Here is a 26,546-nt window from a genome sequence, read left to right as displayed (position 1 = left end):
ACAAGAAAAATAAATGCAAATTGCGATAGGAACCGCAATGCAGCCGGGCGCCTTGGATCTTTTTCCTAGACCTCAAAATCTATATCTGAAGCATGCAAAGATATATCCGCCTAACAGGATCAGTGGAAAGCATCGCGGCTTGCTGCTTAGATTGTAACTCGGCGTTCCCCCACTAAATATGTTAGGGACGTGATCATAGATAAGTTATATTCATCAAATACATCGTCCTCCACGCATCGGTAAATGGCAGAGAATATCGCCGCATAGATCCTTCAGGCGACGAGCTTTGCCTCAGACTTTGCCGGCCGCTGTCCAAAGATGGTGCTGCCTATGCGGACCTCATGGCTGCCCATAGCGATGGCGCCCTCAAAGTCCTCGCTCATGCCCATACTGAGCTCGAGCTCTCTGTCCAGACCTAGCTCCTTAGCCACCAAATCTCTCTGCTGGGCTAGAAGAATAAGGTCCTCGTTCTCATTCTCGGCCGTCGTGGCCACGCTGCGCGCGATGGCGCCGATGGTCATGAGCCCCAGCATGTGGAGGTTGGGGCAGTCGTTCATGATGCTCCGGCACAGCGACACCGTCTCGTCTCCCGGCGCGCACCCCGCCTTAGACTCCTCGCCCGAGGTGTTGACCTGGACGTGGACATTGAGCTTGGGAGCCGAGGGCTCCGACTTGACAAGATCGCCCCGGTATTTGTCAAGCAGCTGCGCTTTTTTCAGCGTGTCGACGCTGGAGACGCACCAGAGATTTGGGATCTTGGCAAGATTCTTGCAGTGCCCTTCAGTTGATGTCAGCAACTCTCGTGACTCCAGGCTGTGAGCATGGCTTTGGTGCCTTACCCGACTGCAGGCCGCCGATAAAGTGCCATTGGACGGTCCTCGGCAGCAACTCTGCTTTTTGGCTGAGCTCCTGGGCGTAGTTCTCACCAAAGTGGGTTTGATGAGCTGGGGCTTGGTGGAGGGCCAAGATGTCGTTGGCCGGCTTCAGCTTTGACACAGCCACTAGTCGCACCTATAGGGGACTTATCAGCCAGTGCTCCCCCGGAGTAGGTAAAAGAGAGATGACGGCATGTTCTAACATATGAGGTTTAAGATGCGGCGCATATAGCAATCCGCACATCCCTATTCCGGTGGACGACAAGCATATGAGAAGTGGAGTGCGACAAACTTACAGCGCGGCCCTTGGAGACGGCGGCGACTCTCTCGCTGACAGCCTGCAGCTGCGAGATGAGGGCACTCGCTCGTGTCGGATCAATCTTCATTTCTGTTTTGCTCATTGTGTCCAAGGTAAATAAGGCCTATGCTGTCAATATTCTGCGCCTATTTCGGGGACGGTACGGAGGGGAATCTCTGCGAAATTCCAACTGGATGGACGAATCAAAGTCTCCCTCAATACTAAAAATGGGTCCAGGGCATCTGAGGTCACTCAGGCTTCGACTCAATCAGATACTCAAAATTTCACCGCCCGAAAGTTGCCGACTTGAAATGTTTGCATTTCCCGGCACGATGTAAAGCATCTGGCGACCCAAAGTTAACAATATCGGGTGATGCTTCCCGGTATCCTACTTGCCTCATTTCTAGCGGCGAAAGAGATGGAAGCCACCTCAACTGCTTCTTTCTGCTGAAAGTCCCCAGGGCGGGCGGCTGGGCGGCCTTTTAGTTTGAGCAGCGTGCCCCGCGCTTGGCCCCGCCGCCGGCTAGCCGAAAGAGGTACGTCACACCTGCTGACCTCTAGCCTTCAGGCCCTATCTGGCGTCCTTCTGGAGTCAACTGGAAACTAGACCCCACTAAACTTTAGGTACTTTACCCCACTCACGATGAGAAGCCCAGTGGCCAGGTCGGGCAATCAGTTGCAGGCAAGTGTAACGCACCACTCCCAAAGTCAAAAGAGCTGAGCACCGTCCAGGCCGTTTCATCCCAACACCTTCCCGGAAACTCGGGCTGTCTCCGTTCCAAATACCTAGCTAGGTAGGGTGTGGGCGGTAAGCGCTGTACGCAGCCGAACTTGACGGTGTGCTCCTGGATATTATCTTATTTTGTTTAGTGAGACCGCAGGCAGTAGCGCTGCTTGAAGACGAATGTAGAAATGCAATTGCAATAATTGATGAGGCGCTCAACGGGCGGCTTTCCTGTGCCTCTTTTTCTCTCCCCAGCTGAACCTTGATGGGCTGAGCTGTTGGGATAATAACCCAAGGATTGGATCGTGGGATGGCTCATTCCCGCGGTGAATCCGATTATGGCCAGTCCCGTCCCGTCATCCTGAGCCGCAACCAAAATGTATTCAGAGTTCCGTGATCTCCCTGGCCTGCCGCGGGCGCCCGCAGGTCGCGACGGTCGAGGATTAGCTGCCGTCGATTAGATCTAGGGCATGTCGAAGCTTGGCCGCGATTGGTGAGGAAGGGCGAGTCTCACAGGCCGCCTGCTGAAGATACGCTGAAACCAACACCCGCCTACCCCCCGGGCGTCTCTCGCAGGTCGTCGTCTCTCGCCAGGTCGCTCACCAATGTCCGGTCGGCTCAAAACTCGTGGTCTTCCAGGTTATATACACTTCTGTACACGCAACCCCAAGATTGTCCTCATAGGGCTTGTCCTTGAGCGACGACATTGTCGCTGTCTCGTGGGTTTCGCGTGAATAAACCCCGTTCCGCCTCCCCCTTCCTCGCGATGGCCATGCGGTTGCTGTCGCCGAGGCCACCCCCCGGCTCACCACGCTTCACAACAACATACACAGCGCCATCATACACGGCGCCATCACCGCGGGCCATCGTCATTCGCGAACATGCTCTCCCCTACCTCCCGCCTGAGATCTGGATCATGGTCCTCGAAGCCCTTCCGCCTTCTTTTTTCCAGCAGGACCTTGGCCGCTTAACCGTCTCCAGACGCTGGTATAGTCTCGCCTTCCCAGCCTTCTTCACCAGGGTCGAGTACACCCCGAGAGTTATCAGCCGACTTGTGACGCGCAAGTCCAAAATCATGGACAGGTCCCGCGCCATGCTCAGGAAGAGCCAGCGCGTTGTCAACGTAGTGATCGAGGGCATAGGGCCGTGGTGCGACCCCAGAGACCGGTGCTATGATACGGCGGCCAACCTCCGCCGCTTTTGTTTGATGCTGATAGAGTTTAAAGAGCTCACGACCGTGTGCTTCACGGCCAGGTGGGCCAACAAGAGCTGGAAGGCAGATCCTCTGCAGCTCGACTACCTGCCGCTCAGGACCATCGAGCCCTACATCAGCCTCTTGCCCCAGGTCAAGGTGCTCGACCTCGACCTCTGCGGAACCTCCGTCACCAATGAGATGGGAGGCCCAGTGCACTTGTGCCCCTACCTCAGACCGTTGCTCTGCAGGCTCCATAGCCTCCGTGTCAGGATGCGGTGCATCTGCCTGGATGCCGTGTGTTCGACCGACGAGGAACCCATCTCGGTCGGCAACCTAGTCCTCGACTTGTACCTAGGCCAGGTGTCCGACGTCAACCCCAAGCTCAACTCATCCATGTGCTGCTTTGCCCCGAATCCATGGGACTGGAGCAGCCCCATAGACGAGCTGAGGACAGAGCTGCAGAGCCTTGCAACGCGGATGCCGTGGCCACAGCGTGCCGAGATCGTCCATCTTGCTCCTTCCGGTCATGTGCACACGTGGGACGCCTTGACCGACACGTGTGTGCCAAATCTAACAGAGGATTCCAGGTCGTTTTCCATGTTCAAGGAGCTAGAGTGCAACGCTTGCTTTGCTGGGAATGACTGGCATATGTCCTCGCACGGAACGGCTTAACCTCGTCAGCTTTCTGTCGGCGCCTGCCTCGAGCCCTCATTTGAGCTTCCGCCACCTCCAATGTGAGAATACTACCACGTAGTATCCTATTGGCAGTGGCGCGGAAGTGAAGTGACGGGATGACAAGAATTTCAGGGCTTTTGGATGCGGATAGGCCAGTCACCAGTTGCTTGCACGAGCAAACTTAGGACTGAAATGAAATTTGGGTGCTGATGGAGAAGAGTTGTTACGAGAAAGAGAATAACATGGTAAAAAAATCCATTCAGCTCAGTTGTGTCAGGTCGGCAGTATTACGGTCACAACTAACATGTTTATGAATTTAGTTTTTTTTAGGTGAATGAGAAATTCGCTGGCAAGACTGCTAGGCTTGTGATCAGTCCTTTTTTTTGCCCTTCAAGTTTTTGACTACAAACTGCAAACGCCCCTCGCACCTAGTTGCACAAAGAAAGAGAAAAAAGAAAAGAAAAGAAAAGAAAAGAAAAGAAAAGAAAAGAGAGAACGCGTTCCAAGCACCATTCGGCAACTCGCCTGCGCTCAACTTGACAAGAGCACCCTGATCTTCGATTTTCACTGCGTCAGCCCTTTAACCTTTTCACATCATCGCTATCGTTCATCTTGCAACAGGTCGCCCACCGGCTAGCCATCCTCTAAATAAATCACAAGGAAGGTCGAGTCGCCAAGATGCCTGGTCGCGGTCGCGGCAGACCAAGAAAATCGGTCTTGGTTGCAAATGCAGATGAGGCAACGGCAGAAGAGGCACCCCAGCAGGTGTCTAAGCAGGCGCCCGGACAGGCGCCTGAGCGGGAGGCCCCCCGTCGTCGTGGAAGGCCCAGAAAGAATGCCCCAGAGTCAAAGCCAGAAGAGAGACTTGCTCCGGCACCCGAGCAGGAGCCTGAGCAGAAAACCCCGCGGCGTCGTGGAAGACCCAAGAAAATCGTTTCAGAGCCCAAAACGGAACCTCTGGTGGATGATGACGAGAAGCCATCACCTCGCCCGCGCGGCCGACCCCGAAAGTCAGATGCCAATACACCTTCGGGCGGATCCGACATTGCAGCACCTCGCCAGAGTAGCAGTCATTCGAACTCCAACACTAGCGATGCTAACATCATCGCTTCTCCTTCTGTTCCTGCGTCTTCTGCAGCCGTGGACAACGTCATGAGGCCCACCCCCCGTCGAGGCCGACCTCGAAAGTATCCACTGCCTCACCTAGAGTCTGCCTCGCCTGCTTCACCCACTCCGCCTGCTGAGCAGCAGACTCCCGGCAGTCGGCGCCGTGGACGACCTAGAAAGATTCAGATCCCCGCTTCGGCGGCTCAGAAATCAGATATCAAGGACAATGCTGCCGTTTCTGAAGAGGCCGGCCCTAGCTCTGAGACCAAGCCGGCTTCGGATAAGATCAAGCCAACGCCTCGCCGTGGCAGGTCCAAGAAGATAACTGCCAGCAACGTCGACAATTCGCCCAGCACCAGTTCCCCTGTCGTTGCTGCGGTTAAACCCTACACTAGTCGCCCTCGTGGTAGACCCAGAAAGTCAACCGGCAAGAAGTCGCCCGGCCGTCCGAAAAAGGTTGCGTTTTCGAAAGATAAGAACTCTTCGAACGACAACGAAGCCGAGGATGACGCCGAGGATGATGCCAGAGATGATATTGAAGAAGAGGCCGAGAACCTAACTGATGATAACACCACGGACAGAGACAACCGTTCCACGAATAGGGAGAACGCCGACGTTGCCGACATGTCTTCGAGACCAACAGATCAAGGTGCTAGCAAGCCCTTCAACTTGAGTGACTGCACTGGAGTCTATGTCCTGGAAGATGCCAAGAATCCGGGCGTGGAAGTTGGCACGGTCGATATCAGTATCGCCGTGGATGGTAACGACATTCTGGCAGCTTCGTTTTGCTTTGGTCACGAAACGAAGATCACCATGCGGCTGGCTGTCTCTAAGTCAAAGCTGGATCGCTTCATCTGTAAACAGGAGGAAGAAGAATATAGGGAGTTCATCGTCTCCGACATCAACGAGAGCGATGCCGACGAGATGTAGGATAGTGACAGCGCCAGCGGCCCGGCCTCGGTAAACGCGCTCGGCAAACGTAAGGCGCCAGCTACGAGCACCGGAAACGGAGGCCCCGCCAAGAAGCAGGTGAAGCTTTCCGGCCCGCCACGCCTCCATTTCACCTACCGCGGCCGCTACAAGGACAACATCGTCCCTCAGCTCAAGTTGGGATATCTCGACTTTGACGACGATCAGTACAAATCCTTCGCAATGACTGCTCCGCTATACGATGGGGACGCCGTTAATTTTGTGGGCATTTTCTTCGGCGTCACGGCCGGGCAGCCGGGACGATGGAATGACTACTCCGAGGCTGCAGCTAAGACTAAGAAAGCCCGCCTCTCCAACTAGGACGAGTAGGCCGCCTTTGTTGTCTTTCCCTGCCGTCTCTTTTAGATGTCACGAAGGAGAGGCGCTGGAAAGAAACCACAGCAACCAACAACCAAGAACGAGGAACATTAGGGGTGGGGCGTTGACGATGTGGCAGCGAGTGACAAGGGAAGCATGGCCGACACTACGTTGGCCACATGTTTGTATGAACAATATATCGAGAAACCAAGCACAGGACCAGAGTTCCGGACCAAATCGACAGTCCGCGATCTTCTCCATCCCCAGACCAGTTACCAGAAGGAGGGAAAGGGCCTAGCATGGGCAGGCAGTTCGGCAGTGTGCCGTGACAAAGGGTGGACGACATGGGCTCGACCACCTAATGTTTGTAATAACAATTTGTACAGTATAGCCCGGCGAGGAAGAGCCCAGGCGCAGACCCGAAGGCGGGCGGTCAGCAGATTCCCTGTACACGGGAGGGAACGGAAAGACAGCATGGCTCGCACAAGCCAGCCAGCCAGACAGTCTCACATGTATGCGCTCTCATTAGGTAGTTGCTTGCTTGCTAGCTATGTGGGCACATGGCCACCAGTCTCACACTCACTTGCACAGAGAGAGACGGGTAGTACGTGCCTTACGTACCTGGGCAGCCAGATACCTCGAACCAACGGGGAGCGCGAGACAATTCTCACTGGACAAACCATGATTTGCAACCGCGGCCAACTGCAAGTGAACCGTGAGCGCATGCATGACCATGACTGACTACAGCTGAAATTAATTACTTTTATTACTTGTAAAGAGAATGTAGTGCTACTACTACGTGTATTGTTTCAGGGGCAGGCATCTATATCATTTCACACCAAGACGAGTAGTTATGTACCTCTCTGGGTTGGGGTTTGGGTTTGGGCTTGTGTAAAGGCCACCAGGCCGTGTTAGGAAAAGAACAGTCAAAATATATGATGCTGACGCTTATGATGATGATGGTGGTGGTGGTGGTGATGATGAGCGACTAGCCGGCTACTTCCCAAACGTATAGTAAGTAGCAGTAACAGTAGAAAGCCCCGCCTTTTGCAGTGTAAGACAGACGTTTCTTTCCCCTGACATTACATGACATGTATAGTATATAGATATGGTGAGCCTTCTTTCATTGAGTCCCAACCCCCATGGATGAAGTGCTTTCTTTCTTTCTCATCCTTCTCAACCCAGTCCTGCCGCACCCGCGCGGGGTACAATCACGCGCGCAATGCATAGATTATCCCGCTTAGAGAAGTTTCCCTCCCTTTTTTATTTCTTCTCTTTTCAATTTCATTACCCCCAACCAACCCCCAACCCCTTACCACGACTGACCAAGCAGCTAGCGCTGTGGCGGCATCGGGGTCGAGGGCATGGTTTTGATCTGCTTGATGAGGAACTCGCGCTCGTCTATGAACTGCTCGTCGTCGGTCCTGTCCTCGAGGAAGTGGGATAGGAACTGCAGGAGCTTCTCGCGGTTCATGAGCAGGATCTTCTGGACGGGGACCGACTTGTGCGGGTTGGCGACGAAGACCTTGAAGACGTGGAAGCCCTCGTACTGCACCATCTTGCGCTCGTCGCGTAGCAGGTTCATGCAGATCTTGAGGTGCTCCCCGCGGTCCACGTACTCGGTCATGACGTTGTAGTTGGACCGGTCTAGCAGCACCTCCCCCAGCAGCTTGATCGACTGCCGCTTCGTTACGTAGCTGTTGGACTGCACCAGGATCGTGTTGTACTTGGTGAAGAACAGATCAAAGTTCCACGTCAGATACTTGGGAACCAGCTCCTTGTGCTTAGTAAGGAGCTCCTACATTTTTTGCGACGGTTAGACAGATCCGGGCGGGAGGAAGGGCTGAAAAGTCTTACCCTGAACGTCGTGAAGGCGTCTGCGGCCACTTCAAAAGAGCTCTTGTCGATCCACTCGAAAAACATCCAGAAGACGCCATTCCCCGTCTGGCTCCGCTCCTCGTCGATTTCCGCAACTCCCCCCTGACTGGACCCTTCCTCGTCGCCGTCGTCGTATAGAATCACGGCCGCCGCGTCCTTGTTCTTTAGGACCTCACGCAAGACCGTCCCCGCGGGCGTGGCGCTCTCCTTGTAATTGTATCCCTTGCAGAGCTCCACCAGCACCTGCGGCCGCTTTTCGACGACATAGACGAGAGCCATGGGGTCGCTACCGGGCGATGCCGTCGGCGGCCGGAAGCGGAAGACATATGAGAATATGACTTGCGTGTCCTTCCGCGACTCGAACGGTAGTCTGTAGAGATTTGCGGCCAGCAGGTAGAGGAGGTCTTCGTCGAGGATACTCGTCACCAATTGCAGTACCTGTTCCGGACTTGCGTCCGACTCTGTGCCCAAGCCTGTCCGTCAGCCATCGTCGGGATCTCTCTATGGTCTCTCGGTCTGGGGTCAGCAGACGCACCATGTGTGCCCTGCAGCATTTGTTTAATTTGTGAAAGAGTTTTAGCGAGTTCGTCGGCCTTTGAGGCTTAGTTAGCGGAGCGAAAGTGGTCTGGGGCGCATTGGGTTGTTGTGTTTACCTTTGCCGCCCCTCCTGGCCCGTCGAGCTTCAAAATATGTTCCCTTGCCTGCTTGGGCAGCTCTGTGGTATTCGTCCTTGCGCGGGCTCTTCCAAAAAGGAAGGACATTGTGGCGGTTTAAGCTGGCAGCCAACGTCGGTAGCCAGTCTCCCCTCAATAAGCTGGACCAGAGCAGGGAGGTTTGGCAGGTGGACGAGACCGGATGGTTGATGTGCTGGGTATTATCGTCGGCGTACTGTACCTAAGGTTCCCAACGCGGCAAGGGGCCTATGGCCGGGAGACGGGAAAGTTTGGGGGCGGCCTCGAGAAAGCCCCAGATTCAAAGTGCTGGTACGGAATAGCAGTGTCGTTCCTTATCAGTCCGGCAGTCGAGTCCTCGGTCTGGCTCGACGAAGCAAAAACTCGCACGCTGAACAATTGCGGGTTCTGACGTCAGATGAATCGGCGTTTGATTGGCATGGAAAGGGGCTTTGTTGTGAATTTCAGATGGGAAGCTTCCTCCTTACCATCACAGCTGGGGGTATCGGGCTACAGTGCGCTGCGCTGCCAGCGCGTGGGAGACTGTTCAGGGGTCCCCCAATGCGCCAAGGCACGGGCGCTAAGACGCCGAAGTTGACACCAAAAATCAGCGCCCCGCTGATAGGTAGATGCATCGTAAATCTGTTAGTGTAATACTCAAGCGGCCCCCAAAAGCAGCCCTCAATTTGCTCTATCTGTCGTCGTGCCTTAACTTGTTTGCCCCACCGACCAGTAAGGTAAGGTTGGGCTGGAAACCATCCCCTGTTGCTGCAAGGCTGTTCGATCCGTCAGGGTGACCCCGCAACCCCTCAACCCCTCCATGCCCGCCGCCCGGTTGGTGGGCTAATTGAGAACGTATCAAATCGAGTCACACTTGAAAATTATTACTCCCACGATCCTGCGACAGAGAGTGAGTCAGGCTCAACGCTTGTCAACCTCGCTCCCTCGTTCCTAGCTTCCAGCCTGGGAAATCCACTCTACACGAATATCACCCCAATTCCGGCCAGCGCACACTAGTCACTTTGACTAGGAATTCGCCCAACATGTCGATTGACTTTCCCAAGGAGGAGGAGGCCACCATCGAGAGGTGGCGGGAGATCAAGGCCTTTGAGCGTCAGGTGTGCAAGACCCTGTCACGCTGCAGCGCCCAAACCTCTCAGGGATGCGTACTAACTTGGGAATTAGCTCGAGCTCTCTGAAGGAAACCCGCTCTACACCTTTTACGATGGCCCGCCGTTCGCGACTGGTCTGCCCCATTATGGCCATCTCCTCGCCTCGACCATCAAGGACATCATCCCGAGGTACTGGTCCATGAAGGGTTTCCATGTGGAGCGGCGCTTTGGATGGGACACCCATGGCCTTCCTATCGAACACGAAATCGACAAGAAGCTGGGCATCTCTGGCAAGGCTGCCGTCATGGAACTGGGCCTGGCAAACTACAACGCCGAGTGCCGTTCTATTGTGATGCGGTATAGCGAGGAGTGGAGACACACTATCGAGAGACTGGGCCGCTGGATCGATTTTGACAACGACTACAAGGTATGTTGGGCCAGTCAATCGGTGCGGCCAGCAAGATGTGGTGCTGATTGTTACAGACAATGGATCCCACGTTCATGGAGTCCGAGTGGTGGGTCTTCAAGCAGCTATTCAACAAAGGCCAGGTCTACCAGGGATACCGAGTTATGCCATATTCAACAGCACTTACTACTGCTCTGAGCAATTTTGAAGCGAACCAGAACTACCAAGACGTGACGGATCCCGCTGTGGTGGTTTCCTTCCCTCTGCTCAGCGACCCCGAGACAAGCCTATTGGCCTGGACAACTACGCCATGGACATTGCCGTCTAACCTCGCACTGGCAGTACATCCCGATTTTGAGTACATCAAAATCCACGACGAAAAGTCCGGAAAGAAGTACATTCTCCTCGAGAAGCTTCTGGGGACTTTATACAAAGATCCCAAGAAGGCCAAGTTCGAGGTTCTTGAGAAGATCAAGGGCAAGGATATGGCGGGCTGGCTGTACGAACCCCTCTTTCGGTATTTCTACGAGGAGTTCAAGGATGTTGCGTTCCGAGTTTTCACGGCGAAGTATGTCACCGACGAGAGCGGCACCGGTATCGTTCACCAAGCTCCGGCCTTTGGCGAGGACGATTTTAACGTCGCAACCGAAAATGGTGTCATTACCGAGAAGCACGGACCCCCAGACCCTGTCGATGATTCGGGCCACTTCACTAGCAAGGTTTCCGACTTTGAGGGGAAGCATGTCAAGGAAGCAGACAAGCATATCGTCAAGCACCTAAAGGCCACTGGGAGGCTCGTTGCCGAATCGCAGTTTAGGCATTCGTATCCAATGTGCTATCGCTCGGACACCCCCCTCATATATAAAGCCGTGCCATCCTGGTTCGTGCGTATTACAACTATCATCCCGCAAATGCTTAGCAACATTGAGGGATCTCACTGGGTCCCCTCTTTTGTCAAAGACAAGCGGTTTGCTAGCTGGATCACGAATGCTCGCGATTGGAACGTATCCCGCAACCGGTATTGGGGTACCCCTATCCCACTTTGGGTGAGCGACGACTTGGAGGAGAAGGTATGCATCGGAAGCATTGCAGAGCTGAAGGAACTCAGTGGGTACGAGGGCGAGATCACCGACCTCCACCGCGACAAAATCGACCATATCACGATTCCCAGCAAGACGGGCAGAGGTGTCCTGAGGCGAATTGAAGAGGTTTTTGACTGCTGGTTCGAGTCTGGAAGCATGCCGTACGCCAGCCAGCACTATCCGTTCGAGAATGTTGAGAAGTTTGAGAAGTCCTTCCCGGGTGATTTCATTGCCGAGGGTCTCGACCAGACAAGAGGCTGGTTCTACACTCTTCTTGTTCTCGGAACGCACCTCTTTGGTGTTTCTCCCTTCAAAAATTGTGTCGTCAACGGAATTGTGCTGGCCGAAGACGGGAAAAAGATGTCGAAGAGGCTCAAGAATTACCCCGATCCTGGAATCGTCATGGCTAAATACGGCTCCGATGCTCTTCGTCTCTACCTCATCAACTCGCCGGTTGTCAGGGCAGAGCCGCTCCGCTTTAAAGAGGCTGGAGTCAAAGAAGTTGTGGCCAAGGTGCTGCTTCCTCTGTGGAACAGCTTCAAATTCTTCGAAATCCAAGTTGGCTTGATCAAGAAAGTAGAGAACATCGATTACGTGTTCAACCCGGCGATGGAGTCGGAGAACACCAATGTGATGGACAAATGGATCTTGGCCAGCTGCCAGAGCTTGCTTGAATTTGTCAACGCAGAGATGAAAGGTAAGTCAGCGACGCAGGTTTCTTTTGGGTTTAACTTGATGCTAACCGTATCCAAGGTTACCGTCTGTATACTGTCGTGCCCAAGTTGTTGGGGTTGATTGACGATACCACTAATTGGTACATTCGCTTCAACCGGAAGCGTCTCAAGGGCGAGAACGGAGTTGACGACACTCTCCATGCGCTGAACACGCTCTTCGAGGTCTTGTATACAATGTGCCGGGCTCTGGCCCCCTTCACGCCCTTCTTGACGGATACCATCTATCTCAAGCTCCTTCCTCATATCCCCAAGAATCTTCAGGGCGCAGATCCTCGAAGCGTTCACTTCTTGGCTTTCCCCGAGGTTCGGAAAGAGCTCTTCAACAAGGACATTGAGCGGAGAGTGGAACGGATGCAAAAGGTCATTGAATTGGCCAGATACTCTCGCGAGAGACGGGCTATTGGCTTGAAGCAGCCTCTCAAGACGCTCGTCGTCATCCACCACAGCCAACAGTACCTGGATGACATCAAGTCACTCGAGGGTTACATCACCGAAGAGCTCAATGTCCGGGACTTAGTGTTGACATCAGACGAAGCCGCGCACGAGGTTCAGTACAGCGTCACAGCGGACTGGCCCGTGCTCGGCAAGAAGCTGAAGAAAGACATGATCAGAGTCAAGAAGGCGCTGCCAAATGTGACAAGCGAGCAGGCCCATGCCTACGTGCTCGAGAAGAAGATCACAGTCGATGGCATTGAGCTTCAGGAAGGAGACTTGGTGGTGAGGCGTGGCCTGAAAGAGGACGATGCGTCCAAGAACCTGGAGACCAACACAGACAACGACGTTCTCACCATTCTCGACGTGGAGGTTTACCCCGGTCTCGCCGAAGAGGGACTCGCCCGCGAAATTATCAACCGTGTGCAACGTCTCCGCAAGAAGGCCGGGCTTCTAACAACAGACGACATCAAGATGGAGTATCGGGTATTGTCAGACCCTGAAGACATTGGAATTGAGAGAGTGTTTGAGGGGCATCAAGAATATATCGCAAAGGCGTTGCGGAGACCCCTGGACAAGCATGAGATTACGCATGTGGAGGGAAAGATTCCGGATGGGAAGGAGGAAGGCATTATTGCCGAGGAGGAGCAAGAGGTGCTGAAGGCCACGTTCCTGTTGAGACTACTCAACCTGTGAACTTGTCGTGTGAGGACGGGTTCGCTGCAGTCTTATCAAGGATGAACCGAAAGCTGGGAACTTTCCCTAGTATGTACGGGCTCGTAAAAATAGACATCGAATGAATACTCTACGAATAATCCTTTATTTCTATGTTTATTTGGATCCCTTTGCCGCTGCCTGTATCGTAATATCGAGTGAGACGGGGTTATTTGGCACTTATCAGGAGGGGCACTCTTACCAAGTAGCAATCCTTGAGTCTCATGAACTCCTTGGCACACTTGTCTTTGTGCACTGCATTGTAGTCGGCAACAACGCATTTCCCGTAGACGGCCGCCTGCAGGGTTCACTCGTCAGGTCGTTCGTCCAAATAGTGGACAGTGGGAATGGCCATTTTCTCTCACCTCGGCAGAGCATTTCGAGACGGCCTCGGCGAAGCGCTGAATGGGCCGGGTTTTCGGCTGCATCGTCGCCTACAGTTTTTATTGTGTTGTCCTGCCTTTGCTGCTGGTGGAGTGAAAAGTTTTATGTTTTTAAATCGGGTGCGTCGATATCATAAGAGTCTGCAACATGTTAACGCAGGCAAGGCGTCTTAACCAAAACGTGTTAAGCTTCTGGGTAAGTCGAGAGAGTCTGTGATGTAGTGATGCTCTAGACCGTTTTGGTGAGTTATTGGTACCTCGCTACGTTGAGTGGTCTTTGGCCTGAGTGGACGAGGTAAGGTATGGGCCGGGCACGGCCAGCCAGCCACGCTCCCCAAACCCCAGACCTTGCGACAGCTTTACGCGCCCGGCCTTGGCACCGTAAAACTCGAGCTCAGGAACGCGCCTGCGCGCCCGCGTACCCCCTGCTCCATTTCGCATTCTCGAAACACCAAGCTTCCCCCTGTCACCAGATGTTTCCGTGTCGCGATCCCGGGGTCCCGACGCATCTGGCAATTGCGCTCGCTCCCGCGCAACGCCCGGCACGGATTGCTTCTGCATAGGCTTATACGACATCTCTCAATCGTTTAAAATCAGCATAATAGTCGTCGGCGCTCACCATCGCATCCTATCATGCCTTCGAGAGAGCGCCGTCTCACATGCTGCCTCAATCCTCTCTGCCCCTCCGAGACGGCAGGGTCGGCCTTCCTTCTTCCGAGGCGCTCTCCGTCGGCAGCCAGCAAAATGAGCCCTACTACTCGTCGCAAGGTATGTTGTTTTTGCTGCTGCGACTGCTGCGCCGCGAGTCGTCTTTTGTTGCCCTAAGCTGACCTGGATAGACTTCCAACTGCTCCACGACATCGTCACCCTTGGAGAGTCCATATATTCTACCCTCCCGGAACAAGACCGCCTTCCTACCAATGCCCTATTCCAAGCGGCGGAGCAGGTTCTCCCACAATATGGTTTCGATGGCGAGCACGCCCCTTCGCACATCTCGCGGCTCATCTTCAAGATTGGGGGGCAACGATCTGGCGAGACGCTCAGCGACAAGTTTCAATCCATCGTGAGGAATATGGGCGTGCAGCTTGAATACTATCCCTCCAGTTCAGTACAGGAGTCTCCGCCAGCGAAGTCAGCCTCCTCCCACTCCTTTGCCGACGACGACGAAACCGGACGCTTCGATTTCAGTCCGCGCCCACCACCTCGCCGTAGACATAGCTCTGTCTCCCATCCAGCCGAGCCCTTGTCTCCCTCTAATGTTTCAGATTATCATCTACCTACTGGCCGCCGTGTGCGCACTCGATCGGCTTCGTCTACAGACTACAGCATTGCTCCTGACGGTGCGGGAAACTTGGAGCGGAGAGACACAGGTGGCGACAATGTCCCTGGTTTTCGAGAAGAGGGCAGCCATGGACGGCGCACATTTTTTGCGGGGTTGCAAAGACCGACTCCCACCGAATCTAGGCCTAGACGACCTCCGCATGCTGCGGGTCTCTTCGGGAGCAGGCAGTATGGTGCGGACGACGAGGGCGAGGGCTCGGATCACGCCACCGAAGATCTCAAGTTTCGCCAGGGTCAGGCGCACTTACTCCCCGCAAATAAGATTCGACCCTTTTTACGTGGCTTCGGAGCCGTGCACTATGGTGGGGATGATTCCGACCACGAAAGCAACAAAGAAATCGGCGTGTCTCCCTCTACCGCCGGTGGGACGGACGTTGTCCATCACTCCCCTCGAAGCGACGCATCCGGCGCTTTCCGCGGTGCTAGCGACACCACAGCCCAGACTCAGGACGACCAACTCTTCCTTTCGCCCCCAAACGAGCACTGTCAAGCGGATATCGAAGCATTGGAGGCCACGTTATATCAATTCATGAATAAAGATGGGGCGACCCTTGCAAAGGATGTTCTATTTTCCTGGCGTGCTACGGCTAGGGAAACGAGGCGCTGCAATAATGAGCTTGAAGATTTTGCCGTACAGTTCGACGATCAGGATATTCGCTCTGAAATTTTCGACATTTGGCGCGAAGAAGCCGCTCTCGCTAAACAAGAAAGATTAGAAAGCGAAGCCGTCGCCGCGCACAATGAATACGTAGAGCGCATGGAAAAGCGCGCCCACAGGGTGTACGAAATCTTCACGATACGCGTGGCGCTGTTGCATTGGCAGGAACAGGCTCTCGAAGAAGTCGACCGGACTGCAGTTGCGCGCAGGCATCTCGTGCGGAAGCGGGCGTTTGATAGCTGGCGCGCCCAGCATATCGAGGACGAGATTAAAATCAAGAACTTTGTCCTCATCAACGCGCTCCAGAAATGGGGCCAGGTCGCACTCCATCATGAGGTGCGCGAACAAGTCGCCATCCGGCAGTATGAACAGCATCTTGCCAAGAACGCCTTGCAGAGGACATGGGAGGTGTACAAAGGCCGCGTGGCAGATGGTTTCCGCGACTATCGGCTCAAGGAAGATTGCTTGAACACATGGTCTACTAAAACAGGAGAAGCGCAGGATGAGTATGGTGTGGCTGTCGCGTTGGATGAAAGGCTCGTGCTCGACGAAGCCTTTGCCATATGGGGCGAAGAGACCGAGGACCTACAGGACAGAGCCCATGACTGCACGGTGCAGAAGCTTGTTCAGGATTGCCAAAGGACTTTGTCACACTGGCATGAGCAAGCGAGCCTGGCAAGATTGCTGAAGCAGTACAGTGCTGGGCAAGACGACAACTCAAAGCGCATCGTTTTGCAGGTCTGGCAATCAGCCTCCCATGCAGCGAGGCGCGACACCGAACTCGCCAATGCCCAATTCCTCAAACTTTTCATCGTACAATGGAGATGCGAGACGAACCTCGTACGCTTCATTGGTCGTGCTGAGCAACAGACAAAAGCTGCAGCGCTGGAACACTGGGCCCTTGAGGAACGACTAGCCTGGTATAAGAGGCACTCGGAGACGCAGACAAAACGACAAACCCTGCAGAGCCTTCTCGAATCTTCACGGCAAGCAAGAAGCACACGGGCCAAGTCCCAACACGAAGCCGACTATGTTGTTGAGTACTACATGCAAGCCGAAGCCCTCGCCACATGGCTTTCGGAGACAGAGGCGATAGAGCGGCATCAGCGAAATGCCGACTTGGTCTCCCTCTATCGTACCACCAACCCGTGTCTAGGCTTTTGGGGAGAGCGGTGCAAGGAGAAGGTCTCCCGAGATGTCGTATACAGGAGAGAGGCCCTCAGGAACTCGAGGAGATGCACCGTGTCGAATGTCCTCGACACATGGCCCGACATCGCACAGTCTGCGCGAAGAGACAGGATGATGCGCAGCTTGCGCCAATTCAGGCGAGGCTACAAAGTCAACCTCGCGCAGACGTGTCTCGACAAGTGGCAGGCAGCCGCAGGCGATGCTGTAGCCTCTGGTCGGGAGGCCTGTGGTATCCTTGTGCAGCACAAGCGGGACGATGTCAACGACTACCTCGATTACTGGGTCGACACGGCCTACAAAGCGCAGGAAATCAGGCAAATCGCGGCGGATGCCGAGTTGGAGGTTTATCACAGGAAGTGGCACGGCTCCCTCCACGAGGCGCGGGAGAACCAGCACGACGCGGTCGAGTATGATGCGGAGAAGACACTGGCCGAGTGCTGGAAGAAGTGGGAGTTTCAATCTCTCCAGATGGAGAGTAGACGGCTCACGGTTGCCACGGTGCGGGAGAAGAACGACCAGCGCTTGTGTCGACAGATACTCGAGGAGTGGCGCCAACGGGCCGTTCCGGAGGCCGTGTACAGCGACCCCCGGCTCCACCTCAGCACCATGTCTCGACGCAGCATGCGCCAGCAGCAGCTCGCCCGAGCTTCTATCCCTCCTTTCCGCTCCGTTCAGCTACCATCACGGCCGGCGCGGATGACCAACCCCAAGACGCCCCATGTGGCGGCTTCTCAGATTGGCATCGGCCGTGGTACCGGTGGCGGCGGCGGTGGCGGCGTCGGCGGTACCAGCAGGTCGGTACGCTTTGGCGCGAGCTCGTTCCAGCTCGGTCCCATGGAGGATTTCGACGAGGAATCACTGCTGCCTGATGTCGAGACCAACGACCCAGTCTTCATGAGCACGCCGACCCGGTGGACCGGCAGCGCGAGGCCCCTCGGGTACCGCCCGACGACTACCCCGTCGGCCATCCTGCCCTCGCCCTACGAGCGAGAGCTGCGGCGGGAGTACGGCCAGTCGGCCCGCCCAAGGGTCGAGTTTCCGGATATCACAGAGGACTCGGCTGAGGCCTGAGCAGTCAACTAGGAAGTTCAGCGTGGCGATCTGCAGCTTTTTGGCATGCTACCGCTATGGGGCGTGCGTCATTATACGGACTCAACTATTATGTTGTCGGCGTTACAATGTATCATTGGATAAGGGAAGGGAAGGGGAAAAAGAAACGGCGGGTCAGGTCAGGTCAGGGATCTATTTTTCTGTATTTTTGTTGTTGTAGTTGGATATACCCCCAGGACATGATGATGCGTGCGTGCATTGCATTTGCATTTGCATTTGCAAAGAGGCGTCGTTGGTTCGGATACGTAAGGTAAAGCAATTGGAGCTGGTTTTGCCGGCCGGATACTTAGGTATGGATAAAATGGTGCATCGCTGAGCTGCGCTGGGCTGAGCTGTTGACAACAGGGCAGGCAGGCAGGCAAGGGGAAAACAAAATAATATTATTATCCCTTCGAAAAGTATCAAAAACTCGATTCTCGATTGCTTGATATGCGAAGCAAGAGCACCTACCTATGTACTCTCTACATTAGCTGAGAATCGGCGCGGCGTCTTTTTGTTGGCCCCTTTTCGGACCGGACAGAAGAAAGACGAGAGGGCTGACAAACTCGTGGGTTTCCAGACACGGAAGCCAAGGCGGTTAAACCTGCAGCGGCGCTGACAAACATGCAGGCAGCAAACATGCAAATGCGGCCAAAAACGCTCTTCTTCGCGGCCATGTTCTTGAATAGTAATCTAACCCATGATCTGATCCTGCCGGGCGTTGGACTGGTCCTCGGACTTTGAAACCCGCCATTAGGTGCTTCTAGGTAAGCGTTGGTCCATAGGCTGTGTAACTGTAACATTCACACGGCATCCGTCGGTGTGAAGTGTCGAGGTCCATCGACGTATGTACTCTACTGCAGTACTTACTACCCTAGTAACCTGATTCGCCTTAGTTAACCAACCCATACGCGGGACGGGTAGCCGTTCGCTCGCAAAAAGTTGCCATGGACAGTCCGGCCCGCCTCTGTTCTGGCATGTTCTTCTATCCTCAAACCTGCCTATTTCCCGAAATAGTCGGGGCCTTTCGCAAATTGTTCCCAAACCTGTTAATCATGACGGGCACTGATTATGTAGCAGCAGGGCGGATGGACTATTCCCCCGCTCGAATATTCGATTGAGAGTCCTCGTCGCTGACATGCTGAGATATGCGGAGTTCCTCGCGTTGCCTGCGGCCATCCCCTTACCTGCCACGGAGACTTCCGAAACTCAAAACAACTTTGAACCAGTAGCCATTGAGATAAGAGTTGCAAATAGTCTCGATAATTGGTTGTGTTCTTCAAGCAGAACCGGGTCTCTAATTGGGGGGGTTTCCGGGGCCGAGCCGGCACGCGAGGGGCTGTATCGGCGATTTCGAATGCCACGGAGATGTGCACTTGGCAACCGCCAGCAAGATGGGTACAGGCATGTATAAAAGACAGAGAGCCGCCTGGGGGTTGTGTAGAAAAAGAATACCATCACTCTTCTCTATCTCCCAGGACCTCACCTACCTTATTCTAAACGCTTGATTCTCAGCCTCACAAGATTCGTCAACCTTCACAATGGCTCTCCCTTCGCCAGTGAAGACGAGCCATTTCGAGCCGTATCCCGAGCTCGACCCCAAGCTGCCCCAGCACTCGACCAAGAGCAAGCACGTACTGATCACGGGCGGTGGCTCTGGCTTCGGCTCCGCCATCACAGACTCATTCGCGCAGTCTGGGGCAGCCAACATCTCGATCCTCGGCCGGAAAGAAAGTGTTCTTCTCGCCAAGAAGAAGACGACCGAGGCGCAATACCCGGGTACCAAGGTCCACGTCTTGGTTGCCGACTTGGCAGACAAGCTGTCTGTCGACAAGGTAGTGGCAGAGACAGTCAAGTCTGCCGGAAACATCGACATCCTTGTCGCCAACGCAGCCTACCTCAGCGATGTGAAGCCGTTCATGGAGAATGACCTAGATGACTGGTGAGTCCGAGTTTCCACCTTGCCAGATAGTAGCAGAGAGGCAATGGAATGGGCTGTCAACTTACCAACGCTTCCTGCCCCCACAGGTACAAGGGCTTCGACATCAACGTCAAGGGCAACTTCAACCTGATCCGCGCCTTCGTCCCGCACGCAGCCCTCGGCGCCACCGTCGTCGAGGTCAGCACGGTTGTCCAGTTCAACACCGTCCCCGGCTACTCAGGCTACCACGCCTCCAAGCTGGCCCAGCACAAGCTCTTCAACTACCTGCATGACGAGTACCCGGCGCTGCACGTTGTGTCGATGCATCCTGGCGCCATGAAGACGGACATGACAGCCAAGCTGCCCGCGGAACCGCCGTTTCCCTACACGAATAGTGAGTTTCTTTCTTCCCTGTCTTATTCAAGCCTGTTCCCGATGTGGTTTGTTTCTCGCCTAACACTGCCACAGCGGCGCTGTCGGCAAACTTCATCGTCTGGCTTGCTAGCCCCGAGGCCAAGTTCCTCGACGGGAAGCTGGTCTGGTCGCTCTGGGATATCACGGAGCTGAAGGCACTGGCGAAGGAAATCGAGGGCTCCAGCAGATTTACCATTGGCATGATCGGGTGGCCTTAAGTGGCTTGGATATAGCATGGATATCTCATGGATAGAGTGAGAAGAGAATGCAGTAATGATAAGCTTGAGATTGAGATTGTTTTAAAGTGCTTGCGCAATTACAACCTCGAAGTGACAAGAAACGAAATTGAAGCAGTTAAAATGCGAGTTTGTTAGCCTGCAGGATACATACTGTATTTTGTCATGATTGCCAAGAAACTTTAAGGATTGCATAAAGGCCTCAGCAGTACAGAGACGTTTCATTGTGAAATATATTGCATTAGGTGGACTTGAGCATGGTGATCGGATGACTTCTTGATGTAAAAGTGAGGCCAAGGGGAGCGCGGAGCCACAGGCAGAATTGCTGGCAAACCAACCCCACAACGGAGGGCTAGATTCTGCCGCCCTACCAAACCGCTAGCCCGAAAGAGAAGGCGGTCAGCGCATTTTTGGCTCAGGGCTTCGCTTATTTCGAAACCCACAAACCTTCCCATCAGTTTTGTTCTCTTGTCAAAAGGTCACGGCCATCACGGAACTCGACAACTCGTCTCGGTCGGCAAAATCAATCACAATGGCCAAGGTTAGCAAAAGTGAGTAGATACCGACGATTAGCGACGCTTTCACCATTGGCATCTAACCATCATGTCTGCAGCCCTCCACTCGTCGAGACGCAAGTCTCGTAAGGCGCACTTCAGTGCGCCTTCGAGCGTCCGCCGCACCGTCATGAGCGCCCCTCTCAGTAAGGAGCTTCGTGAGAAGTATAACGTACGTTTTGCCGCACCCGATCGTTGATGTCTTGTTTCCGATCGCAAAACTCACAAATCGCCTCAGGTCCGGAGCATGCCCGTTCGCAAGGATGACGAGGTCACCATCGTCCGCGGCCTGAACAAGGACAAGGAGGGCAAGGTCACCTCGGTGTACCGCCTCAAGTATGTCATCCACATCGAGCGCGTCACCCGCGAGAAGGCCTCCGGTCAGAGCGTGCCCCTCGGCATCCACCCCAGCAACGTGGTCATCACCAAGCTCAAGCTCGACAAGGACCGCGAGTCCATCCTTGAGCGCTCCCGCCTCGGCCGCGAGCAGGTCGCCAAGGCCAAGGGCAAGGCGAAAGCTTAAATAGTAACCCCCGGTCGTTTGGAGGGATGAGAAGAAAAATTAAAAACCACTCGGACAATCGGTTTTGCCGACCTCGACGAAGGGTCACATATACCCGACCCGCGCACCCCCAATGCCTCGTCAAAAAGAGGGATTCTCTTGTTTCGGTTCTGGCGTCTTTGCGGCTTAATTCGGTTGCATTATCGGCGGGTTGTCTTGCCATGCCAACCACGACAAAAGGACAGGGACAGCACGGGAACGGGCTCGGATCTAGATGCAGAGAATAACGAAATCGAGACTTTGATCTCAATGGCCATTTCACTATGCCAGCTGCTTTCCGCGCTCGCTGTGAAATGCTCCATGGGAGGTATCCCGAAGTTTGCCTCGAGCACGCCCGGCTGCTCGAGGCCGTTGCGGTGTCCTGCCTGCTTCTAGTGACTCTTTTTATGTTGACTCGCAAGAGGCACCATACAGGCCTGAAACATGGCTTATGAAGCGCAATCTTCAACCAGTAAATTCATAGGTAGGGACACCACCGCCAGCGAATCTCGTCCTCTGCCGAGGATAAAGCTGTTCTCGTATTATAGAGGTCAGCGGTAGATGGTTACACCTTTTGGTTGCCCATCAATTCCTGGGCTTGGGTCTTCCACTCCTCGCGCCACCTGGTCAGCGGCGGCCTGCCCTCAACCACATCGCCAACGCTCCAGAGCATGCGCTTCTTGTCCGTCTCCTCGGCGACGTCGTTGTCCGGTCACAGAATGTAGAACTTGCCCTCAGCCATCTTCTCTTCGAGATAGTCAACCACCTGCTCCGGCCACCAAGCCCCCGCCTGGCCGGTTGCCGCTGAGCCCCGTGAACGTCCACCCCGGTACCAGCAGGTGCACCGACACGCTGGCCTCGTGCCGCAAGTCGAAGCTTGCTGTCGGTCGGTCCTTGCTCCGGGAATACGGGTTTAAAGGGGGGACTGGGACTGGGCCCGGGCCTGGTTCCCCAGTCAGTCAGCTCTCTCTCTCTCTCTCTCTCACACACAAACACACACACACACACACAACTCTGGTAGGAAGCACAGTTGCAGTGAGCGAAGGCACTTGGCTTAAGTAGACAGACACAAACGTTTATGAGGCAAGTAAAGAAAAGGGGAGAACTTGGCTTGATGATGGACGGGGTTGAGGAGGCGGGTGTGGGGTCGGATTTCGGACGGGAGGGGGTTAACTCCGATTTGACTCCAGCCCATCCAAGGCAAGAACATATATGAGGGAATGCGGTATGTGCCTTCCAGATTATCACCGGGACACCGAATAACTACGGCATGTATGTCAACTTCGATGCCAAACCACCCCGCCCGTCTCATCAACATCAAGCAGGGTAGGTTCCTCCAAGCCCACAACCCCAACAACGATTACCAACACAAACACTATATTCTCATCGTGTGGATATCCCTCTCCTGCGCCGCAATATCACAGTCCTACCAATTCTAGACACTAAAACACACACGTCTGTCACCTAAATAGACAGACCAGGACACAAGCAACAATGTTCCAAGCTACCGTCGTGCAAACACACACAAAGGTTTCGCCCTCGTCCCTGTCCTGAATAAACCCGAGGATGCGAATTCGATTCAAGCAAGTTTCATTATGTCTACCTACGCAGTATATGTATGATATCTGTTTATGCACCAGCAACAAGCCTGCCCCCCAGCCTCTCTTCGCGACCGTAGCACGTAGGCAGGTGCCGACCCCTTCGAGTATGTATTCATAGTCCACCAGGAAACCCGCATACGTCAACGCCCCTGGCTCGTTCGTTCGTTCGTCTGAGAGGCTGTAGCAAGGAGGATAGATTTCGGTTCGTCCAGTATGCATACCCCGGTTAATCCTACGCCACGCTACCAAAAAAAATGCCACATTAAAGCTTGTAGAAGTAAGTGATAATGCCATGGCGATATCGAGTCCCGGCGTCCACGGGTTATCCATTCGTCGGCCCACCCACCCATCCCGTGAAAAAGGGTTACGGGAACACCATTGTAGAGAAAAGAAGAATGCAGTGATAAATAACGCGCGACCACGTCCATGCTCGTTTTCTTTTGTTGTGCTCTTTTGGTAAATCATGAAGGGCGGGCGTTTGTTTGCTCGCCATGCCTCTCCTACCACCGCCAGCCGGCTGCCACATGATGCGTTTGCTCGAGTCGTATTCAGCAAAAGAGCAATAAGCCACTACGACCCCGCGAATAGGGGCCGAGATAAAATCAGAAAGCCGCCCCCAACCCGCCCAGCCCGGTCTTGGACTGTCGCTTGCTAAAGCGGTTGCGCTTCACCAGGGTCGTATCCTCCAAGCTTGCCTGGCTTCTACTGGGATGGTTGCGGCCCGCCCGGTCCGAGACGCTAAAGCCCTCCGGAAAGGTTGACCTCCCCCCCATTGTACTCGCCGGGCTCGACATGTCCGACGACATGTCGCCAAATCCGTTATCGTTGCTGAAAGATCCGACCAGGTTTTGTGATATGGCCAGGTCTTTGGCCCGCTCCAACGACTCTATCCAGTCGTCGACAGAAAATTTTGCACCCTCAGTCTGCGATGACTTGGGCTCCTCGAATGTGTAATGCACACCACCCTGGGCACTGGTCAGTTCGCGCTCGGGATTTGGAAAAGACAGTTGTAACTCACTGTGTCGACGCAAAAGACTGGTTGGCCCTTTGCGTCGATTTGACCCTTCCACACACAGTCCGGGGCAAGTAGCGAGATCTCCTGCTTCGCCCGCTTCTCCTCTCCGCCAGACGGAGCAAGGACGATGCGCCCACCCGAGGTAATCATGACAAGCCGCTGCCGTTTCTTAGTCGTGCTGCCGCCAAAGAAACGGGATAGCTTCTTGTGCCCGTCACTCTCGCTCCGCCCATGAGGGCTGTTCGGAATAGGAGAGGATATCACCATCAAGTCGCCGAGCCTCAAAATCCTCTCGTTGTTCCTTGTCAGTACCGGTGACCATTCGATATCTAGTTGCGTAGGCGGCGGCAGTTCCGTGATGATCCGCGCTGGCCTCGACCCATTCGCTGTTGCTTGAGGGGCCCGAGATGTTGTGATTGGCTTGGGCGAGCCAGAGGAAACACCGTTCAGCTGTATGATATTAGGCTCCTGAGTCGGTGGCACGTACGGCCGAAGACGCGGGGCCTTAATCCTCCACAGTTCCTTGCCAAACTGCTGGCCGTCAAAGAACTCGTGGTTTTTAATGTGCTCCACCGTCAGGCGGCGATTGGGGTCCAACACGAGACATCGCTCGACAAGATCGCGAGCTGCGGGGGGGAAACCGGCAGGGAACTCGTACTCAAGGCCTACGATCTTCTGGAATGTTAGGTACTCGGTGGCCGCTTTGAAAGGTGGACGGCCCACGAGCAGCTGATATATGATGCACCCAAACGCCCATAAATCGCTGGGCTTCCCCGCAGACTTGTCTGTCAGGAGCTCAGGGCTCACGTACTCGGCCGTACCGACAAAGGAGGCAGTCCTATTGTCGTCATGCGCGCCGTTCGGCCCAGAGGCGTCCTCTGGCGGTGGCCTGGGATCTCGGGGATCGGGCAACAGCTTGGCAGTGCCAAAGTCGGTGATCTTGACGTGCATCTGGTCGTCCAAGAGCACATTTTCAGGTTTGAGATCGCGATGAATCACTCCGCGTGAGTGCATGTACGCTATTGCGTCCAATATCTGCGCGCCGTAGAACCTCGTGCACTCGACATCGAATGTCCCCGTCTTCTTCAAAACACCAAGCAGCTCCCCGCCATTGCATAGATCCAGGACGTAGTAGAGCGAGGCCTCGTCTTGAAATGTGTAGTAGAGCCGGACGATGCCTGGATGCTCCGTGAGCCGGTTTAGCGTGTTCTTCTCGATGTTGACATACTTGATCTTCTTCTCCTTGATGATGTGCTTCTTCTCAAGCACCTTGACCGCGTATTCTCGTAGCGTTTGGCGGTCTGTGGCAAGATAGACGGTGCTGTAGGACCCCTCTCCGAGTACTCGGCCAAATGAAAAGTCCCGTACCCCCTTCTTGACCGATTTGATCACCGTTCTTCCTTCGGCGTCGACCTCTTTCCTCATGCTCACTGCAGCACCCCGATCTTTCCAGTCTTCGCTGCTTGCTAGTGACTGCATATCAGGCACATAACTGCCGTTGGACGGGGCATACGGAACGCCTGGGACCGAGCCATATCCGACCCCCATCCCTTTAGAGCTTCTCCTAGGTGGCATTGGACCGCCTGGGCCATTGTTTCCAGGAGGTGCTGCCCCTATCCGACTAGCAGCCTGGTGCGACCGGCTCGTTTCTCGAGATGGTATTTGTGCCAAGCTAGCGGCGTCTGATCTTGAGCCGCTTCTTGAAGGTACTCCATACGCTGAAGTTCGGGACGGGTCAGTCCTGAGACTCGCGTACGGTGCCCCCTGATGGCTCCGCTCCGTGGCCGGACTCGGCGTTGGGAGAGGAGTTGTAGGTGGAGAAAGGTTCCCATTTGTCGGTTGATATGTTGGATACTGTGGTTGGGGGTAGTTATCGACGGAGCTGGGAGGATTCGAATACCCCCGTGCAGCATTAAGGTTGTTTTGCGCTGTCTTGAGTATTGCAGCAGCGGATTCGTATGTGTGACGTGGAGGCTCTTCGCTCGTCATCTGTGGTCCGACAGGTTGCGGCGTACGAGGGAAGGCGTCGCGGGGTTCCTCGGCAGTCGGAGTCGACTGGCTCCCTGGGAACTCATCGGGGCCCAACGAAGCCTCTCGCGAGGGGCTGGGCGACGAGTCGTCGGGGTTTGCGATCCGCAGGCCCCCGAGAGCTCGGGACAGGCTGAGGTCGCCGTTCATCTTGTTGAAGCTAAAGCCCCGCGAAGGGCGCTGGTGACACGGGCGAAGTCACCGGGAGGCACCAGGAGAAGGTGGCGGTCCAAGGGCGTCCTGACGAAGGGCATACGGCCAAGCGTCGGGGGGTATTGGAATGAGTAGCTAGGCGGTCGCAGACGAGATCGGGTGCGGCGGCCGTGGAAGACAGGAACGAGGTCGGGCGTCAATGACCGGTCGGATGCTGTCGTGTCAATGGCTCCG

At 54.8% G+C, this 26,546-nt stretch overlaps 11 protein-coding genes across 11 annotated transcripts; 7 read left to right on the top strand and 4 right to left on the bottom strand.

The window, feature by feature from the left end:
• Nucleotides 1–272: 272 nt before the first annotated feature.
• B0T26DRAFT_641434 (uncharacterized protein) lies at nt 273–1,276 on the bottom strand (the record flags this gene model as incomplete). Its single annotated transcript, XM_060437339.1, has 3 exons — nt 273–778; nt 840–1,011; nt 1,172–1,276. The coding sequence occupies 3 exons, from the start codon at nt 1,274–1,276 to the stop codon at nt 273–275; spliced, it is 783 nt and encodes a 260-aa protein (XP_060299157.1).
• Nucleotides 1,277–2,669: 1,393 nt separating this feature from the next.
• On the top strand, nt 2,670–3,764 carry B0T26DRAFT_641845 (uncharacterized protein; the record flags this gene model as incomplete). The annotated part of the gene is made up of 1 exon (XM_060437380.1): nt 2,670–3,764. One exon carries the CDS (start codon nt 2,670–2,672, stop codon nt 3,762–3,764), a length of 1,095 nt encoding a protein of 364 aa, XP_060299156.1.
• A 681-nt stretch (nt 3,765–4,445) lies between these two features.
• Nucleotides 4,446–6,164, top strand: B0T26DRAFT_674828 (uncharacterized protein; the record flags this gene model as incomplete). The annotated part of the gene is made up of 2 exons (XM_060439753.1): nt 4,446–5,765; nt 5,805–6,164. 2 exons carry the CDS (start codon nt 4,446–4,448, stop codon nt 6,162–6,164), a joined length of 1,680 nt encoding a protein of 559 aa, XP_060299155.1.
• A 1,121-nt stretch (nt 6,165–7,285) lies between these two features.
• On the bottom strand, nt 7,286–8,964 carry B0T26DRAFT_256085 (Mo25-like protein). Its single transcript, XM_060434012.1, has 4 exons — nt 8,693–8,964; nt 8,575–8,632; nt 8,019–8,512; nt 7,286–7,959 (listed from the first exon to the last, which is right to left on the bottom strand). Exons 1-4 carry the CDS (start codon nt 8,798–8,800, stop codon nt 7,495–7,497), a joined length of 1,125 nt encoding a protein of 374 aa, XP_060299154.1. The 5' UTR covers nt 8,801–8,964; the 3' UTR covers nt 7,286–7,494.
• Nucleotides 8,965–9,753: 789 nt separating this feature from the next.
• B0T26DRAFT_640407 (tRNA synthetases class I-domain-containing protein) lies at nt 9,754–13,172 on the top strand (the record flags this gene model as incomplete). Its single annotated transcript, XM_060437229.1, has 4 exons — nt 9,754–9,828; nt 9,896–10,249; nt 10,306–12,007; nt 12,064–13,172. 4 exons carry the CDS (start codon nt 9,754–9,756, stop codon nt 13,170–13,172), a joined length of 3,240 nt encoding a protein of 1,079 aa, XP_060299153.1.
• Nucleotides 13,173–13,307: 135 nt separating this feature from the next.
• Nucleotides 13,308–13,618, bottom strand: B0T26DRAFT_750520 (uncharacterized protein; the record flags this gene model as incomplete). The annotated part of the gene is made up of 3 exons (XM_060445234.1): nt 13,308–13,331; nt 13,393–13,488; nt 13,556–13,618. The coding sequence occupies 3 exons, from the start codon at nt 13,616–13,618 to the stop codon at nt 13,308–13,310; spliced, it is 183 nt and encodes a 60-aa protein (XP_060299152.1).
• Nucleotides 13,619–13,905: 287 nt separating this feature from the next.
• Nucleotides 13,906–17,917, top strand: B0T26DRAFT_255810 (Sfi1 spindle body protein-domain-containing protein). The gene is made up of 2 exons (XM_060434010.1): nt 13,906–14,341; nt 14,413–17,917. The coding sequence occupies exons 1-2, from the start codon at nt 14,233–14,235 to the stop codon at nt 17,829–17,831; spliced, it is 3,528 nt and encodes a 1,175-aa protein (XP_060299151.1). The 5' UTR covers nt 13,906–14,232; the 3' UTR covers nt 17,832–17,917.
• A 1,263-nt stretch (nt 17,918–19,180) lies between these two features.
• Nucleotides 19,181–20,522, top strand: B0T26DRAFT_255697 (uncharacterized protein). Its single transcript, XM_060434009.1, has 3 exons — nt 19,181–19,791; nt 19,878–20,164; nt 20,239–20,522. Exons 1-3 carry the CDS (start codon nt 19,391–19,393, stop codon nt 20,400–20,402), a joined length of 852 nt encoding a protein of 283 aa, XP_060299150.1. The 5' UTR covers nt 19,181–19,390; the 3' UTR covers nt 20,403–20,522.
• Nucleotides 20,523–21,023: 501 nt separating this feature from the next.
• Nucleotides 21,024–21,497, top strand: B0T26DRAFT_641276 (translation protein SH3-like domain-containing protein; the record flags this gene model as incomplete). Its single annotated transcript, XM_060437317.1, has 2 exons — nt 21,024–21,146; nt 21,213–21,497. The coding sequence occupies 2 exons, from the start codon at nt 21,024–21,026 to the stop codon at nt 21,495–21,497; spliced, it is 408 nt and encodes a 135-aa protein (XP_060299149.1).
• Nucleotides 21,498–21,959: 462 nt separating this feature from the next.
• Nucleotides 21,960–23,069, top strand: B0T26DRAFT_674822 (uncharacterized protein; the record flags this gene model as incomplete). The annotated part of the gene is made up of 5 exons (XM_060439752.1): nt 21,960–21,999; nt 22,077–22,236; nt 22,274–22,469; nt 22,756–22,841; nt 22,988–23,069. The coding sequence occupies 5 exons, from the start codon at nt 21,960–21,962 to the stop codon at nt 23,067–23,069; spliced, it is 564 nt and encodes a 187-aa protein (XP_060299148.1).
• Nucleotides 23,070–23,718: 649 nt separating this feature from the next.
• B0T26DRAFT_643667 (kinase-like domain-containing protein) lies at nt 23,719–26,309 on the bottom strand (the record flags this gene model as incomplete). Its single annotated transcript, XM_060437557.1, has 2 exons — nt 23,719–24,081; nt 24,135–26,309. 2 exons carry the CDS (start codon nt 26,307–26,309, stop codon nt 23,719–23,721), a joined length of 2,538 nt encoding a protein of 845 aa, XP_060299147.1.
• Nucleotides 26,310–26,546: the final 237 nt, after the last annotated feature.

The sequence above is a fragment of the Lasiosphaeria miniovina genome (genome assembly GCF_030549165.1).
Source record: "Lasiosphaeria miniovina strain SMH2392-1A chromosome Unknown B0T26scaffold_3, whole genome shotgun sequence".
NCBI classification, from domain to species: Eukaryota; Fungi; Ascomycota; class Sordariomycetes; order Sordariales; family Lasiosphaeriaceae; genus Lasiosphaeria; species Lasiosphaeria miniovina.
This window is presented reverse-complemented; position numbering and strand designations above follow the sequence as displayed.

Excerpts from the sequence above, each read along its gene's own strand:
- B0T26DRAFT_255810 (XM_060434010.1), top strand. The coding sequence starts at position 14,233 with ATGCTGCCTCAATCCTCTCTGCCCCTCCGAGACGGCAGGGTCGGCCTT. Across the intron at positions 14,342-14,412 it reads GCCCTACTACTCGTCGCAAG|ACTTCCAACTGCTCCACGAC; the intron begins GTATGTTGTTTT and ends TGACCTGGATAG.
- B0T26DRAFT_255697 (XM_060434009.1), top strand. The coding sequence starts at position 19,391 with ATGGCTCTCCCTTCGCCAGTGAAGACGAGCCATTTCGAGCCGTATCCC. Across the intron at positions 19,792-19,877 it reads GAGAATGACCTAGATGACTG|GTACAAGGGCTTCGACATCA; the intron begins GTGAGTCCGAGT and ends CTGCCCCCACAG. Across the intron at positions 20,165-20,238 it reads GCCGTTTCCCTACACGAATA|CGGCGCTGTCGGCAAACTTC; the intron begins GTGAGTTTCTTT and ends ACACTGCCACAG.
- B0T26DRAFT_256085 (XM_060434012.1), bottom strand. The coding sequence starts at position 8,800 with ATGTCCTTCCTTTTTGGAAGAGCCCGCGCAAGGACGAATACCACAGAG. Across the intron at positions 8,633-8,692 it reads GGCCAGGAGGGGCGGCAAAG|GCCGACGAACTCGCTAAAAC; the intron begins GTAAACACAACA and ends TAAGCCTCAAAG. Across the intron at positions 7,960-8,018 it reads ACGCCTTCACGACGTTCAGG|GAGCTCCTTACTAAGCACAA; the intron begins GTAAGACTTTTC and ends CAAAAAATGTAG.